General features: G+C 33.4%; 1 protein-coding gene across 1 annotated transcript in view; it reads left to right on the forward strand.

Moving 5' to 3' along the window:
• LeuRS (Leucyl-tRNA synthetase) overlaps window positions 1-16,386 on the forward strand; it is a 62,089-nt gene that overhangs the window by 26,312 nt on the left and 19,391 nt on the right. The window contains exons 10-14 of the mRNA XM_069840013.1: window positions 6,440-6,627; window positions 10,271-10,409; window positions 11,663-11,936; window positions 13,954-14,092; window positions 14,984-15,092. Of these exons, the coding sequence (XP_069696114.1) occupies window positions 6,440-6,627; window positions 10,271-10,409; window positions 11,663-11,936; window positions 13,954-14,092; window positions 14,984-15,092 (849 nt within the window). The remainder of the gene's footprint in view (window positions 1-6,439; window positions 6,628-10,270; window positions 10,410-11,662; window positions 11,937-13,953; window positions 14,093-14,983; window positions 15,093-16,386) is intronic.

Raw genomic sequence — 16,386 nt, forward strand, 5'->3', positions numbered from 1 at the left:
TATATGTAAGAAACGACTTGATTACTGTAATGGGAATGCCTCAAATTATATAATTCTTCGTAGTTTTCTACAAGCGAAATAAGTTTTCCATCTGCCATTTTGGCGCGGCACTGAATATGGCGCAACATAATAGTAACAGTTGAGCAATTAAAATTAATCGCACGCTTCGGAAAAGTTGCTCATCCGAGAAACGTGGACTGATTTGCCGAGAGCCAATGCGGGCGATACGATGTAGTTAACGCGGTTACATAACAATTACAGCAAAGATAGTCTTTTTCCGATCCGTGCAATACGATGATGTGAATGCTTACTTTAAGTGCTTCTTAACATTTAATAACAGTAAACGTGTGCTGCACATAATCTTAAGTCTGTATTAAGCACTTCTTAACCAAATAAAATAACAGTTTTATTATTATTATTATTATTATTATTATTATTATTATTATTATTATTATTATTATTATTATTATTATTATTCAAATACTTGGGATGTACTATAAGCAGTAACATGAGCTACTGTCAAGAAGTCAAAAGGAGAATAGAATAGCAATGGAGGCTTTTATTAGAAAAAGCACCTCTGGAAAAAAAAAACTAAGGAAGAGACTAGTGAAATGCTTTGTGTGGAGTGTAGCATTGTATGGGGCAGAAACATGGACATTATGACGAAGTGAAGAGAAGCGAATAGAAGCATTTGAAATGTAGATATGGAGAAGGATCGAGCGTGTGAAATGGACAAACAGAGTAAGAAATGAAGCTCTGTTGGAAAAAGTGGATGAAGAAAGAATGATGCTGAAACTGATCAGAAAGAGGAAAAGGAATTGGCTGGGTCACTGGCTGAGAAGAAAGTGGAAGGAATAGTGAATGGGAGAAGAGTTCAGGGCAGAAGAAGATATCAGATGATAGACGACATTAAGATATATGGATCATATGCGAAGACAAAGAGGAAGGCAGAAAATAGGAAAGACTGGAGAATGCTGGGTTTGCAGTGAAATACTTGCCCTTGGGCAGAACACTATGATTATTATTATTATTATTATTATTATTATTATTATTATTATTATTATTATTATTATTATTATTATTATTATTATTATTATTATTTGTAATTGCAGTAACTTTTTAGGTCCCTAAAACTGTATTTTAATGCGTACTTTCGATCATTATGGAGCCTAGTTGAAGTCTCTGAAAGTTGGTTAATGGCCTAAATATCCGAAGTCTAGTTATAATGTATATAAAATATAATGTATGTTTTTGCAGGCATCATTGTGGCATTAATAGGTCTTTTTTATCATTTCAACAGACTGAACGTACCTATCTTGTGTGATAAACTTGCCTGAACACTGTATGTATTAGTAAGAGAGTGAGATAGAGATACTATACCTCACTTGTTCTACAAACGGAAGCATCTTGTGGCAACAGTGTACTAGTCAAGACCTGTAAGACCAGTGCTTTTTTCTTAAGGTGGAATACTCTATAGTCACACAGCAAGGACATTTAATTTGGGTTGGCTGATAAGGTCATATGAGAAATTCATATGTATGGTTTCTGTGAATTTTCTGGTTTGATTTGTGAGACGGAAGTATTTTCCAGTTTATTTTCTTACTAGCCTTAAAACTCGAATCATTGGGGAGTCAGCAGATGTAACCATTTGTAACGATGCAAGTAGGATAATGTCATCCCAATTTTTCCTCCTATAGATGAAGGTAGAGTCAATCTTCGAAACGTGAATTCCTTACTAATTCCCAGCAGTGGAAAAAGTCCAATCTATACCATTTCTAAATACGTCTTGCATAATTTTGTTTAGGTTATAAGACTGGAGATAAGTGTTTGTTACTTTCAATTTACCTTCAATTGAAGCATGTCAGCATGGTATATATGTAAGACTTCATATTACTAATTGATTGTTTTAACTATGTGCCTTGTATATATTTTTAAAATGGAGTTAATGAAAACTGCAAAACTTTAGTTTACTTCTGTTTCTGTGACCTAAGTAGGTTACTATACACATTAAAATCGTCATCTAAGAATTAGGCCTTTTAACCCTTTTAGGCTGAAGTAAGCATTCATGCTATGTTTTGGTTCTTTCCAGGTATATAATAAAATTGACGGTTCATTTCAAAACGTGATCTTCATTAACTATCTATTCTTACATGTTTTTTTTTTTTTTTTTTCAATTTACTTTTTATTCCATTGTGAAGATTACTTTGAAAATGTTTTTCTTTTTTTTCCCTTGATATCTATAATTTTTTATCCAGAATTATGCATCCTACAATATTTCTAAAAAGAAAAGAATTTGATTTTTATTGTTTGAATTTTACTTAGGCCTTTTTGATTAGAATTCAAAATTCAGAGAAATATAGTAACATGGTTTTCCTGTAAAATAGTAGAAAATTTATACATGTAGAGGAGTTGAACATAGGAAGTTTCTTTGGGCAAAAAAATAAATAAATAAATAAATAAATAAATAAAAAACAAATAAAAACAATTTTATCTTTGAAAAACATGTCAGTAACATACAATGAAGCAAATTTTTGTTAAATGGAATGATGTGATTAATGTATGTTAAGTGCAAGCAGGTAAATGTGAGCTAAGATTAACTGCCTTTTATATTATTATTTTGGTACAGCATGCTTTCAGTATTGTGTGTCAGATAAATGTTTGGGAATTAAAACTGGGAGTTAATAAACTAATGTGAATTGCATAAAATAATACCGTTACAGTATGTGAGAGAAGGAAGTGTATGTAGTAATAACTCCAACAGTGATGTTGAAAGAATATCAGTGCAGTTTTAAGGGAAATTTTATATTCATGTATGTTAGCGTAAGTCTTTAAGAATACAACATAGTTTTTACTTTGTTTTACAAAGAATAGAGAAAGTATTCTGATGTTGTAAACATTTGTTTTGATCTTTTCACGGAATACATGTTGATGAAAAGTAGTTTTTTATAAGTTCTCTTTGTGTCTATGTACAATCTTCTCCTTGAGTAATGGACGTGTTTTGTTCATACATAACATGAATAAGTCAGTACGATTAATTGTGCACATGAAATGGAATTTTTTCCTGTAAATAACAATATTTGAAGCCTTTACATTAGAATTACACAGAATTATTGTGATTTATTTGAAACCAACACTAATCATTTTTTCTCCTATACTTAATGTCTCCAAAAATATTTGGTTAAAGGTAAAGTCTATATAAGTATGCCTCAGATCTCATACTTCCTTTCTTCTTAAACTACAACAAATTGTAACAAATAATTGTATGTATTAGGTAAGACTTGTATTGTGTAGAAGACATTGTTGTTTCTCTCAGAACTTTTGTTAACAAGATACAGTATGAAAATGTTACAAAGTACTCAGTCTGTTGAAGGAAGAATCGTGATGTTGATAGTTCAAACATTTTCACTGTTCTTTCTTTTTGTTTCTTTCCAATGGTGGGTACTTAGATTGTTCCTCCATTACCTCAGGTGTTTCCATCTAGCAATACACATTGTAACTATGGTTTACTTTGATGTCAGAGGCTATTCCCATAGTACACTAGGGTAGGTGGATCTGTGTTGTTCCAGTGTCACGAAGAGTAAGGAAGAAATGGTTGGAATGGGAGTACCTCATGAAAATATGGTTTTGAACACTTTTTCCACCACAAATTTCACTTGAACGTAGATTGAACCCACTTCACTGACTTTTCGGCTAATGATATGTCATTGTGCTATATATTTAATTTTAGTAACTACATTATGTTACTATAGTGTTTTTATAGGTTAGACATTTCAAATATGATACAAGATTAAGTTAAGTTTTCTTTGATCAAAAGTTAAAATAATTTTCTCCTTTTTCTTTGTACAGACTTGTTCATGAAATCTATTGCTCTAACATGCAAAGGAGAATTATACTTAAAATATCATCGCTGCACCTCCAAAATCCGATATGTGCATTTAAACAGATTTTTCAAAAGAAAGAAAAAAACATGATTACTTTTAATTCCCTTGATTTTCAAATCTACTTTCGCTGTAATTTCATCATTTTTCGTGTACTGATTGAAATTATACCGAAAGTAGCTTTGAAACTCAAGTGAATTATAAGTGATAGTGCTTTTTCTTTCTCAAAAAAAAATCTGTTTAAATGCACATATCGAATTTTGGAGGTACAGCAACGATATTTTATATTTGAGAACATAACACCTATTGTGATCAGTTTGACAGATACGGTTGTCTCAGTCTAACGTGGATTCCACTCCCCCCCCCCCCCCACTGAATGGTTCCTAACACATGAAGGTCAAACTACATGACCATGTGCTGCATGTTCTGTTCTCAGTCAGTTTGAGTTATTCAGCTGTTCTTGTAGCAAAGTGTGTGTGTATTCAGAGTGCAAATTGCAATATTTAATTGAAGAGTATGTAACAAGGCTGAGTTTAGGTTTTCTTATGTTTGTTCATATACGATTATTGCATTTATATACAGAGTCCAATTGTAAAAGTATGTAATATGGCTGAGTTTAAGTTTTCATATGTTTATATATGATTCTTACATTTGCACTGTGTCCAATTGTCAAGTTCGAAGACTATTTGCAGAAGATATGAAGGTTCCAGCTCATAAAACAATCTGTAAATAGTACAGTAGTAGCAAAAAACAACCAGACCGATCCTTGTAGCTGATTTCAGAGCCTTGTTCACTCCAGAGCATGATAGACTGGTAACTGAGACTTGTGGTTCGAATCCTGTCTTGGAAGGAAACTTTTTTTTGTTTCTTAATCAGATTTATTCCCAATACTTTTCGATTGCTGGTAAAATTCATGTTCTGGGAATAATAAGTTAAGTAGTAAAATATCTTTGCAATCGAAAAGTATTGGGAATAAATTTGAATAAGGAATAAAAAATAGTTTCCTTCCGAGGCAGGATTCGAACCACGAAAGTCTTAGTTACCAGTCTGTCGTGCTCTGGAGTGAACAAGGCTCTGAAATCAGCTACAAGGGTCGGTCCGGTTTTTTTTTTTTTTTTTTTTGGCACTACTGTACATATATTTCGGGAGACTAGAAGTTATTAGAGCTAAGAAGCACAGAAATAAAAAAGTGGTTTTAATGGAAGAAACATTAAATCATATTGGCTACAACTTAGAAAATTCCTCTAAAAAATCTGCTAGGTGACTTGCCGAACAAACTGGATTTTCTTGTTCTTTTACGCATGGAAATACAAAGACCGCACAAAAATTAGTGTATGTCATGAGCTGTGACTTTTATCTTTGAGGTTCATAGAAAGATAAAGTGTGCAGGACAAACCCACGCACCTTTGATAATCTCAAACATAATATTCATTAGGAAATTGCCTCTATTTCTCGATTGCAACTTGAACAAATGATGCAGAATATGTTAAGCAGGTGCTAGGAATGTATAGGAAAGGAATGTGGACAATTTCATCCTGTTCTTCGTTAAATTGGGTGAGAACATAACTATATTATGAGCATCAATTCAGCATGCATATGGTGTACTCTTTCTACATATGAAACCTACTTATAGGTGGACCATGTTAGACTGAAACACTAAAATTTCCAGACAAAAGATGACACTACACATATATTTCTATTGAAAAGAAATATTTTGTTATGACAGTGTAATTCATTTCAAATCACTTTAATACACATGTTAATAAGATTGCAAATGCAATAACGAAAGAAACTTTAAAATTAATACCAGTTGCAATGACATTTGAAACACTTAGCTCCACTATCAACAAACTACATAAAAAATTTCTGCAAACGTGAAGACAAATCTGAAAATTTCAGCTTCCAAATAAACATTATCGTGTAATAATAATAATAATAATAATAATAATAATAATAATAATAATAATAATGATAACAACACTAATAATAATAACACTAATAATAATAACACTAATAATAATAACACTAATAATAATAATAATAATAATAATAATAATAATACTGAAGTTCACAGATGTCATATATATGTCTGCTTTGCAGAGTTTTTAATCTGAAACTGAAACTATCGAAAATAAACTAAGTAACTGGAATAATTCCACTGAAGAAATGACTTCACCAAAATCTTAAAATGTAACTCAAAACTCTGAACATGAACAGGAAACAGAATATCGTAATTGATTTTATGAAACCTCCTATGTGACAGTACAAATCATAATTTTTTTCAGGAGGAAGAAAAAAGTAATTAAATATCAATAGGTCTACATAAGAATATTAGATATTTCGGTAGAAAACATTGGTGAATATGATGGACATTAATGACATCAGTGTAGGACTATTGATATTTAATTACTTTTTTCCTTCCTTATGTGAAATTGTTTTTGTGCTCAGAAATGGAAATAGCAAGACTGTTTCATTTGATAAATACAAGATAATTAGAGCAAAGTAAATTCTGAATCCTTTGATTGTGTAATGAACTAATGAGTTTTGTTGTTGTACTATAGGTCAGGAGATGAATGTGTAGTAGCACTGTGTGATCAGTGGTATCTCGATTATGGTGAAGAGAAGTGGAAGGCTAAGGCTGTCAAGGCTCTGGAGAACATGAATACCTACCATGACGAGGTGAAGAAGAACTTCATGGCAACTCTCAACTGGTTACATGAATATGCCTGCTCTCGAACGTATGGTCTCGGTAGGTGTTTTCTTGTTCACAGGTTGATGTTCAGATTACACTTCGATCCACTGGTAGGGTAGACCAGGGTAATTGTAAACACTTTTCACTGATTTCAAATATATTTCAACATTACACAACCCTCAGTAACAGTAGGCATGACAAAGAAACATTGTGTAATTTTTAGATCTTTCTTTTCCTTGAAAATGGGTTTAAAATAATAATGTTGACTTTTTTTTCATCTTTTAATTGCTAGTTTACATTTACCCCACCTGTTTACATTTACCCCTTTGAGAGAGGGGTAATTGTAAACACCAATTTTCGCACGGGCTATAAGACACTGAACATTTTTTGTTCTGTTTCAGAAGAAAGAGCTGTACTCCTTCCAACTCCAATTTTGGTCACTGGTACATTTCGTCCCTTTAACCTATGATATATGACGGATATAGAAACTCAGTATCTCTCCTGAACTTCACGATAATTGTAGTTACTATTTTTCACATCTGCAACAGCCCTCTCTAAATCCTCCACAGTGTAGTTGAGTGGGGTCTCTTTGATTACTGAAAAGTACGAAATGTAACCATAGTAAAACATATTTACAATTATAGTCCCGTCGCTCTAATTTCTGGCAGCCAATCGCGTTGCAAGTCGGCTACATTTAAATGTGTGCGTCTTGTGATTCACTAAGGAAGACGTTATTCATTTCTTAAGGCTCGATAAATACTTAATACAATCGCCCGCCATTTTGGCTCTTTCGTTGGCATTCACAGAAAGCACACGAGGACGTTATTTACCGCTCAATTACAGTGCGTTTGATTTATTATCATAGGAGCTACATGATAATGTTTAATGGTGTGGCAAATAGATTCCTCGTATGGTAGCTCGACAACGAAAGAACAAAAATGGCGAACGATACTACCTACCTAGACTTTATAGAGCCTTCACTTCCTAAGATGTAAGCAAAGAGGAGGAGTTATGCCAGGAATAACAGCATCGCGACTATACCTCCAAGCAATTAAAACTATGGGGCAAATGTAAACACGTCATAATTTAATGAACTGAGGTTATGGGAGATCTCAAAACCATTGTAATAAATGTTAACTACTATACATTACTCATAAAAACAACATGTTCTTAAAAAATAGTACTGTATGTTTACTTACAATGCCAAAAATGAAGGTGAAGCAAAATTATCTCTCAACTTTTTTTGTAAACTCTTACAAAACATTCGTTCACAACTAAACAGTTACTCCTATTTGGCACCAAACTGCTTTGTAGGTTAGCCAACATGTTAATTTAAATATTCCTCGAATTAAAATTTTTATATTGACAGTTTTGTATTTCTCACAGCATTTGTTTACAATTACCCTGGTCTACCCTACATCAGTAGAGAGTGAGTGAGGAGTTGTACTATTAAGTTCCAAGTTCTGTTTGCTCAGCTCTTTCGGAATATTGTGTCATATAATGTCGACAAGATCACTAAGACAGTTTTCACACTAATGTGACAAATTGGATGAAACCATTCACATGCAGCCAGTAGGATGTTAAACTTCATACCTTCATAACTGCTTATGTACAATAGTCGCTTTATATTTGTCTGAATGAGAGAATATTTTTCTCTTTTGGATTTATTTAAGGAGAAAACATCGCATTTTGAATACTTCTATTTCTTGTGAAATCATAAAACTGAAACAAAATTTGAACATGTCTAACGAGAAAGAAAATACAGTAGAACCCAAATTATGCGTCATCCTATTAACCGATTGTCGGATAATCCGACTTCTTTTTCTAACTCCTTTTCTTTTTTCTTCTTTTTTTTTTTTTCTTTTTTCCAGCAGAAAAAATATGAATGTTATGTTTCTGCGTAGTTTTTATATGTAGGGTTATTACAAGCCTTTACCCTTACAAGTATCACAGTATGTAATAGGAATGCTTTGCTGTCAGCACCACAAATAGTTAATCTACTTGTAAAATAGTCATAACCCGCTTTCAAAGAAATTATCCCAAGAACTTCCACAAACCCGTGTATTATTCTTTCTTTATCCTTAACTATTCGAGTGGCCATGTTGTATAACTTCTATGCAAACTGTCTTCTGCAATTGTCAAAAGAAAAGTATTGTGTTAATTACCCCCCTAAAAAAATACAAATAATTGAGAGGTTTGGGAAAAGTGAAACTGTACGCGATTTAATAAAAACACAAGGATAAAGTGCATAAAATGTGTAAATCTACAACATGAGACATACTATTCCTACCTTTCCGCAGACAATCATCAACCATCAACCCTCGGCCCTTAAGAGCCCGTCGTTGACAATAGAACTTTTAGTGAACTCCTAATCCACTACATAGCACGTTAAACACAAGAAACACGAAGTAAATTACGAAATTGTAGGCTAAAGTATTATGCACTTAATTTATGAAAATCTTTTATGGTAGACCTATAGATTATCCGATTTTTTCGATTAACCATTCAGTCCATCCCCTTCATTACCATGGGTAATAGAGGTTCTACTGTATGTTAGATCCTTATAACTCAAATAACATCTTAGTCCATTCCATGGGTTTGTTGGATTTACACATAACTGTTAACAAAAAAAAAAGTATAAGCACTGAGGAATTAAAGTAACTAACTAGGTCTATTACCCTATAAAGTCTTTACGGAAGATATCCGCAGAGTAATTGAATCACAGTTACTACGATGGCTCTCTTTAAAATCATGAAGGAAATGGTGATGCATCCAAATATCTTACTATAACAATATCAGACAGCTGTATATAGCAGCATTGACGTGAGTCGAAATGTCACGGAGCTGACAGGAGAGGTGTGGTATTACGATCAAAAATACAAATATTAACATAGCAGGAATCGGACTATTGTTTAAAACATGAGGTACTACTGTGGAATAATATACAAGACACTTAAGAAATGTTGAATAGTATTTAATGTAACATTATTATTTTGTATCAAAGCTGCATATTATGAGAAATATTGCATACTTCGTATTACTTTCCGTAATTAATTGTTACATATTTTTTCTCTGCTTTAGTGAGGCAAAATTAATTCTGACATTAAGAATGATTCTTTAACAGTCATAAGGAAAATTTTGTTTTGTTTTAATTTTGACTTCAGAACCTCTCTTCACTTGTGCCACTGCCACTACCATTAATACACATAATTACTTCAGATATAAGAAGAATCTCTTGTTCTGACTATAGCTTATCATCTTTGGCACAGACTGCCAGTGTTTCTTTTCTCGTACCATATAAAACAGCTTGTTTCCATTTCTTTCATTGTCCATTCTAATTAAGAAAGTTGACAATCGAGTTTTGTATTCCAAATTCTCTTTCTGAAAAGAAATATTTGTAATTTCTTTATTTCTAATTTTATCCATTGTTGTATAACCTGTGACTTTATTAAAACCCATTTTTAGTGCCTACCATATTTTTAAAAATCTCTCTCTATTTTTTTTCCCCCTCCCAGAATGAATGCTTCACATCCTTAAAGTAGCATACATACATAGCTAAAGTATTTTTTTTATTTTATCACAGATTTTAATTACTTTTATTTTATATATTTTTATTTATTTCAGTACAAATGAGAAAGAAGTAACAGGTAATTGAAAGCACTTAAAAATACCGGTAATTTACATTTCCTGTATGTTTCAGGAACAAAACTCCCATGGGATGAACAATGGTTGATCGAATCTCTGTCTGATTCAACTATTTATATGGCTTTCTATACTGTAGCCCATCTTCTACAAGGAGGAACTTTCACAGGAAGTAAAGCAAACACTCTCGGAATCAAGTAAGTGGAAACTGTACACTAAAACTATAAATGTCTAGAAGTACAACTGTGAGATTCCCCCCTCTCTCCCCTTCCAATGTCGCACATGTTGATGTATATGCCATTTGCGCCTCTGCCTGTTTTTTTGGCTATTACGATTAAGAATTCTGTTCTGAGGTTGGGGCACCCATTAGGTCGGTTCTGTTCAACCTATGTGATATAAATGGTATTATAACACACACTTTGATTAACATGTTGCAGCTCAGCTTAATGTTGACTATTATTGTAGTTCTACAATTCATCCAGTGTTCGTGGATTTGATTTATAGACTCTGTCTTTTAAACTGCTCTATAAATAAAAATCGCATGGTGTTAAGTCTGGAGATCAAACTAGCTACAACCCTATACTATTCGTAATCACCCTTTCATCAAACACATCAGCAATCACATACAATGAAGTTCGAGCTATATTGACTGTAACCCTGTCTTGCTGAAACACGCCATACATTCCTTCTATGATCGATATTGAAACAGTATTAACAAATAAAATCAAATTGGAAATTTATCCTTTGAAAATATGGAAAAATTCGAAATACCTTTCAACAACAGTAACAAATATAAATGGCACTCAGGGGGAAATTAAATGTAGAATAATTGTGGGAAATGCCTAATATTATTTTGTTAAGTTTTTGTCATCCAGTTTGCTTTGAAAAAACTGAAAGTTAGAATTTATTAAAACAGTTATATTACTGGTTGTTCAGTATTCAGTATGGTTGTGAAACTTGGACTCTCACTTCGAGAGAGGATCAGAGGTTAAGGATGTTCGAGAATAATATGCATAGGAAAATATTTGGGGCTAATAGGGATGAAGTTACAGGAGAATGGAGAAAGTTACACAATGCAGAACTGCACGCATTGTATTCTTCACCTAACATAATTAGGAACATTAAATCCAGATGTCTGAGATGGGTAGGATATGTAACATGTACGGATGAATCCAGAAATGCATAGTGTGTTAGTTGTAAGACCTGAGGAAAAAAGATCTGTCGGAAGGCCAAGACATAGATAATATTAAAATGTATTTGATGGAGGTGAGTATGATGCTACGGACTGGATTAATCTTGCTCAGGATGGGATTGATGGCGGGCTTATATGAGAGCAGCAATGAAACTCCGGATTCTCTAAAAGCCATTTGTAAGTAAATAATCATTTGACTAATGTTAATGAGTGAGGTGTTCTAGAGAGTTGTAAAATAAAGAACTGTTCAATTTACAGGGCTGAACAAATGACACCGGAAGTCTGGGATTACATATTCTATAAGACAGCCAAGTTCCCAGCAAATACGAAAATTCCGAAAGCATCTCTGGATGTGATGAAGCGAGAGTTCGAGTATTGGTATCCTGTGGATCTGCGATGTTCTGGGAAGGACCTCATACAGAACCATTTGACCTTCTTCATCTATAATCACTGTGCTTTATGGCCAGACAATGAAAGCATGTGGCCTCAAGGCATTCGTGCAAATGGTCACCTGCTTCTAAACTCTGCCAAGGTATGGAATAGGTTTAAGTGTGTTATGCATGTAACTCTATCAAATTTAGTTACCAACATGAACTTGGAATCCTTGAAATATTCTCTGTGCCCATGTGTCATAGTCATAGACACTGATTAGAAAACTAAATTTCAGGAGTAACATTACATTGATCTAGCTGAAAGTGTTAAGAGATTGAACTTGATTAAAATGGAATGGGAGGCTAATATTCAGCACTTTAATATTGCTAAGACATTACTCCAAGTTGATGATGAACATCTTCATATTAGTAAAAATTTAGTGTCCGAGATTGAAGAATGTTTACGAAATTTAGCAATCCAATATAATAACAATTCTGTTCCACAAACTCGACGTCAAATTAGAAAACATTTACACAAAAGGAAGCCTGTAGTGCTTGGGCTAGTCTTCAGCATAAAGGAAAAGGAGTATCAGTTTTCCAAGATGAACCGAAAGTAAATTTTTGGATGAGTGACAGAAAAGGATTATTGTCATCAGAATGGATCACTGCCATTAAAATGTCATGCAATACTACAGCAGTAAGATCAGTACCAGGGCTAACAACGACTTCACGACAGTGTAGAACTCCAGGATGTGAGGCGACTGAAACCCTTGGTCATGTGCTAGGATTATATCCTAAAAGAGATTTATTGCGCAATGTACGTCGTCATAGTGTTCGCTCTTATATTCCTCACATTTAAGGAAAAATAAAAATCTTGAAGTACATGGTATATCCAAGGATGGCAGTAACCGATGAGTGGATATAGTTGCTCTTAATAGACAAAAGAAGAAGGCAGTAATATTGGACCCAACTGTACGGTTCGAAAAGGATGTATCTCAAGCATTAGTGGTTGATCAAGAAAAACAAGTCATTTACCACCCATGTGTTTCTCACTTGAGTGAGAGATATGATGCAATTGATTACACATGGGAGGTGAGGGGTTTGCTTTTTGGTGCCCGTGGATCAGCGTATATACTACTGAGATTTTGAAACAATATGATATGACATCCCAAGATATTAAAAATATTTGTTTAAATATCTTAAAGAAATCCATAGGCATTTTACATAATCATTTATATAATGTTTAATCTTTTAAACTATGTACTATGATTGCTACCTATTGTATTGATTTTTCTCTCTATTCCATATATGCAGTTTTTAAATTGTTTTCCAGACCTATATGGTCACCTGTTATGACAGGCGGATTTTATTATTGTTATTACAATATGTAAGATGTAGACAAAGATTTGTATACCCAACTACTTTGACTCAATCTCCCCATCAGAGGTTGCAGATAAATTAATAATGTGAGAAAATAAAGCATGGCCTTTTATGTTAAGTAAAGCTAGGGATCTTATGTTATATCGAGTTCCTGGCATAACAATAAAACCTTACGAATTTTCTCAATTAATGTCATGCAAATTCCAAGCCAGTCATTGCAATGCCCACCTACAACTTGCGCTTTGCAGTGCAGATGGCTCTGTGGATGATCCTGATGGTGCCCTCTACTGTCTAATAGTAGAAACAGAGTAAAAATTTCCTAATGGTACTGTGGCAACATAGGGTCTCTTTCTTAATTGAGTGCTGAATCCATTGGACTACATCGGTAAATGCCTGTGATGAGTTGGCAATAACTGCTGACAAGGGAGCTGTTAAGAGTCATGTTGAAATCTTCCCTCAAACTGCGTAGAACTGCAAAGTTGCGAAATTAAAGCTTGAACAAAAGATTACCACAAAATTGAATAACCCTCGGCCACAATGTTATAATCAAATTGAAAATCAGTCATCTGCATACAGGGATATACCAGATATGTAACACACAAGTCTATGAGGAAAATCTGGTCTGTTAAGAAATGGTATGTGAGAGAAATACACGTATAATTTCTAATCAGAAATGCTGAGAAGAATATTTCAATCAAAATATAAAAATGGATCATTTTGTAGCAATACACTGCAGACAGGATACGACCTGACCTGATGAGAATTGATTATATATTCATGATTGTGTTATTTTTGCAGATGTCCAAGTCTGAGGGAAACTTCCTCACCCTAACAGAGGCTGTCGAGAAATTCAGTGCTGATGGGATGAGACTTTGCTTGGCAGACTCAGGAGATTCTATAGAAGATGCCAACTTTGTTGAAAGTATGGCAGATGCAGGTGAGTTGCTTGGGACTTGGAAGATTGCATAAAATATTATGTACAGAGTGGGCCATAAGTCACTGTACTCCTATGATTTGCATAGATATTATCATTAATGTAAATACTTGAAATACCATCTGGTTATATTTAGCATGTTATGGGTTATTTCCATTATGTACAAAATGCAACACAGAACAAGCCTCACCAAAACATATCCTGATTCCTCCAAACCACACACCACTTACAAGCAAAATGCATTAAGTCAAAAATATTCATCATCACCATCACCATTACCATGGCCTCCACGAAGTCCAGATTTGACCACATTGGACAACAGACTGTGGAGATACATCAAAAAGATGGTGGCTGCAAACATCAAAAAGATGGTGGCTGCAAATCGCTATGAAACTGATGATGAACTATGAGCAGCAGTATTACTCAAAGTGTCGATTTGAAAATGTATCTAACTCTGCAGTGATAATAATGGAGATAACACATACCTTTAGATCAATAAATGTGTAAGAGTTTAGTGACTTATGGCCCAGTCTGTAGACCTTGTTATGTGGTTAGTTATCTGCTTATTTGCAGAATTCTAGAGCTCTTCTGTTCGCCATTTTGTATCCGAGTAATAATTAATCAGGGCATTGCAGAGGAGTGGATATTTATTGATTATAGAATTAGTTTTGTTGTATAGTACATATTTTTGAGATGAATACATATTGGAGGATTAGAAGTAACAAACACAACACTGAAACGATGCTTGTCCGCAGACTTAAATTTAATTAAAAAATTAATTTTATTCTTCTTGTCACAAGAGAGAAACTTAACAATCCATTCCAGGATCCGGTAACAGTAATCATTGTCACTAACTTATGATGATGGATTCTTAATTGTTTTCTTTGTACACAGGCATTCTCCGTCTGTACACTTTCATTGAATGGGTAAAGGAAATCATGAGTGCACAGAATACACTTCGAGTGGGGCCAGCAGATACATTCAATGACAGAGTGTTCTCAAGGTAAGGAATTAACAATTGTTGAATGCAGTAACAATGTGGACGGATATTGCTTTGCAATATTTCAGGCAGTCTGTGACATGAGACTCAAAGCATGATAACCATACAATGACCGAAATTTCATGAAATTCCTTCCCCATGAGAACTAAACCAGCATTCATTCATAAAGCGACTTCAACCGTGATGTTTTAGTTCACGATGCTACTCTGCGAGACCAGTAAAAGTGGTAGTTTATTATAATTCTATTTTAAATAATCTATAGTAATGTCACAAGAGGTCTGAGATTTGCTGATAAATTTATGAGCGAAGCGAGTGGATTTATTTGGGAAATCTCAGACCACTTGTGACATTTATTAGGACTATTTCGTGAATAAAATAAAAATGTAAATAATATATCTCTAAAATTCGCTACAGAATGTTAATAATTGTGTATTTATGAATACTTAACCTATTCAGACATTGTGAAGTCGAAATAGATGAATAACGATTACTGCAATAAAGAAATTGAATGTTATTCAGTGACACCAATTGAGAAAAGCGAAATACAGGTTTAAAAATATGAATTACATATACTGCCCATCTCTTTTGTTATAACAGAAATACGTTTTCATTATCTGCTAAAATCATAATTTAATTTAAGCATTTTATACTATAATTACAAATAACCTAATGAATACATTAATCAAATGAACAATTGTTATGAAGGAGTGTTATTTTTTTAGATACAATGGACATGGAATTAGAAGATGTAGATGTGGAAGTAGGATTTCGCACATTATTTAGTACAATGGATTCATGCTCATCAATTTACATGGAAGCAGTTGGCGACACTATCTAAACAGAAGAACGATCATGCGATAAATTGATGGTGACAAATCGAGCTGCAGAAATTGTGACGTATGATTGTGATTGGTCGGAATTCAAAATTTAATTACACTTCATTGGCCGAAAATGAAATGACGTCATATAAACGAAATAATTAAAGTGAAGTATAAACATAGAGTCTTGAAAGAGTAATAATTCGTAAAAATTGCTGAAATTGGCGTAAAAATATAATCAGTAAGAGTAACAATTTGCAAAAATTGCTAATTCACGAAGAAAACTTTCTGCTTTGATTCTAAATAAATTAGCATTCATTCATAGTTTCATGATTTCTAATATAATGAACAGGATGTCTGCTGGTGACAAAAGTAATAAAGTAATAATAAGAAATTGGTAACGAATTTAAAAGATTCAAATTATTGTGGGTAGCTAAATTACGCATATTGTTCTGCTTCACTTATACTCTGTATTGCTG

Source organism: Periplaneta americana, chromosome 11 (genome assembly GCF_040183065.1).
Source record: "Periplaneta americana isolate PAMFEO1 chromosome 11, P.americana_PAMFEO1_priV1, whole genome shotgun sequence".
NCBI classification, from domain to species: Eukaryota; Metazoa; Arthropoda; class Insecta; order Blattodea; family Blattidae; genus Periplaneta; species Periplaneta americana.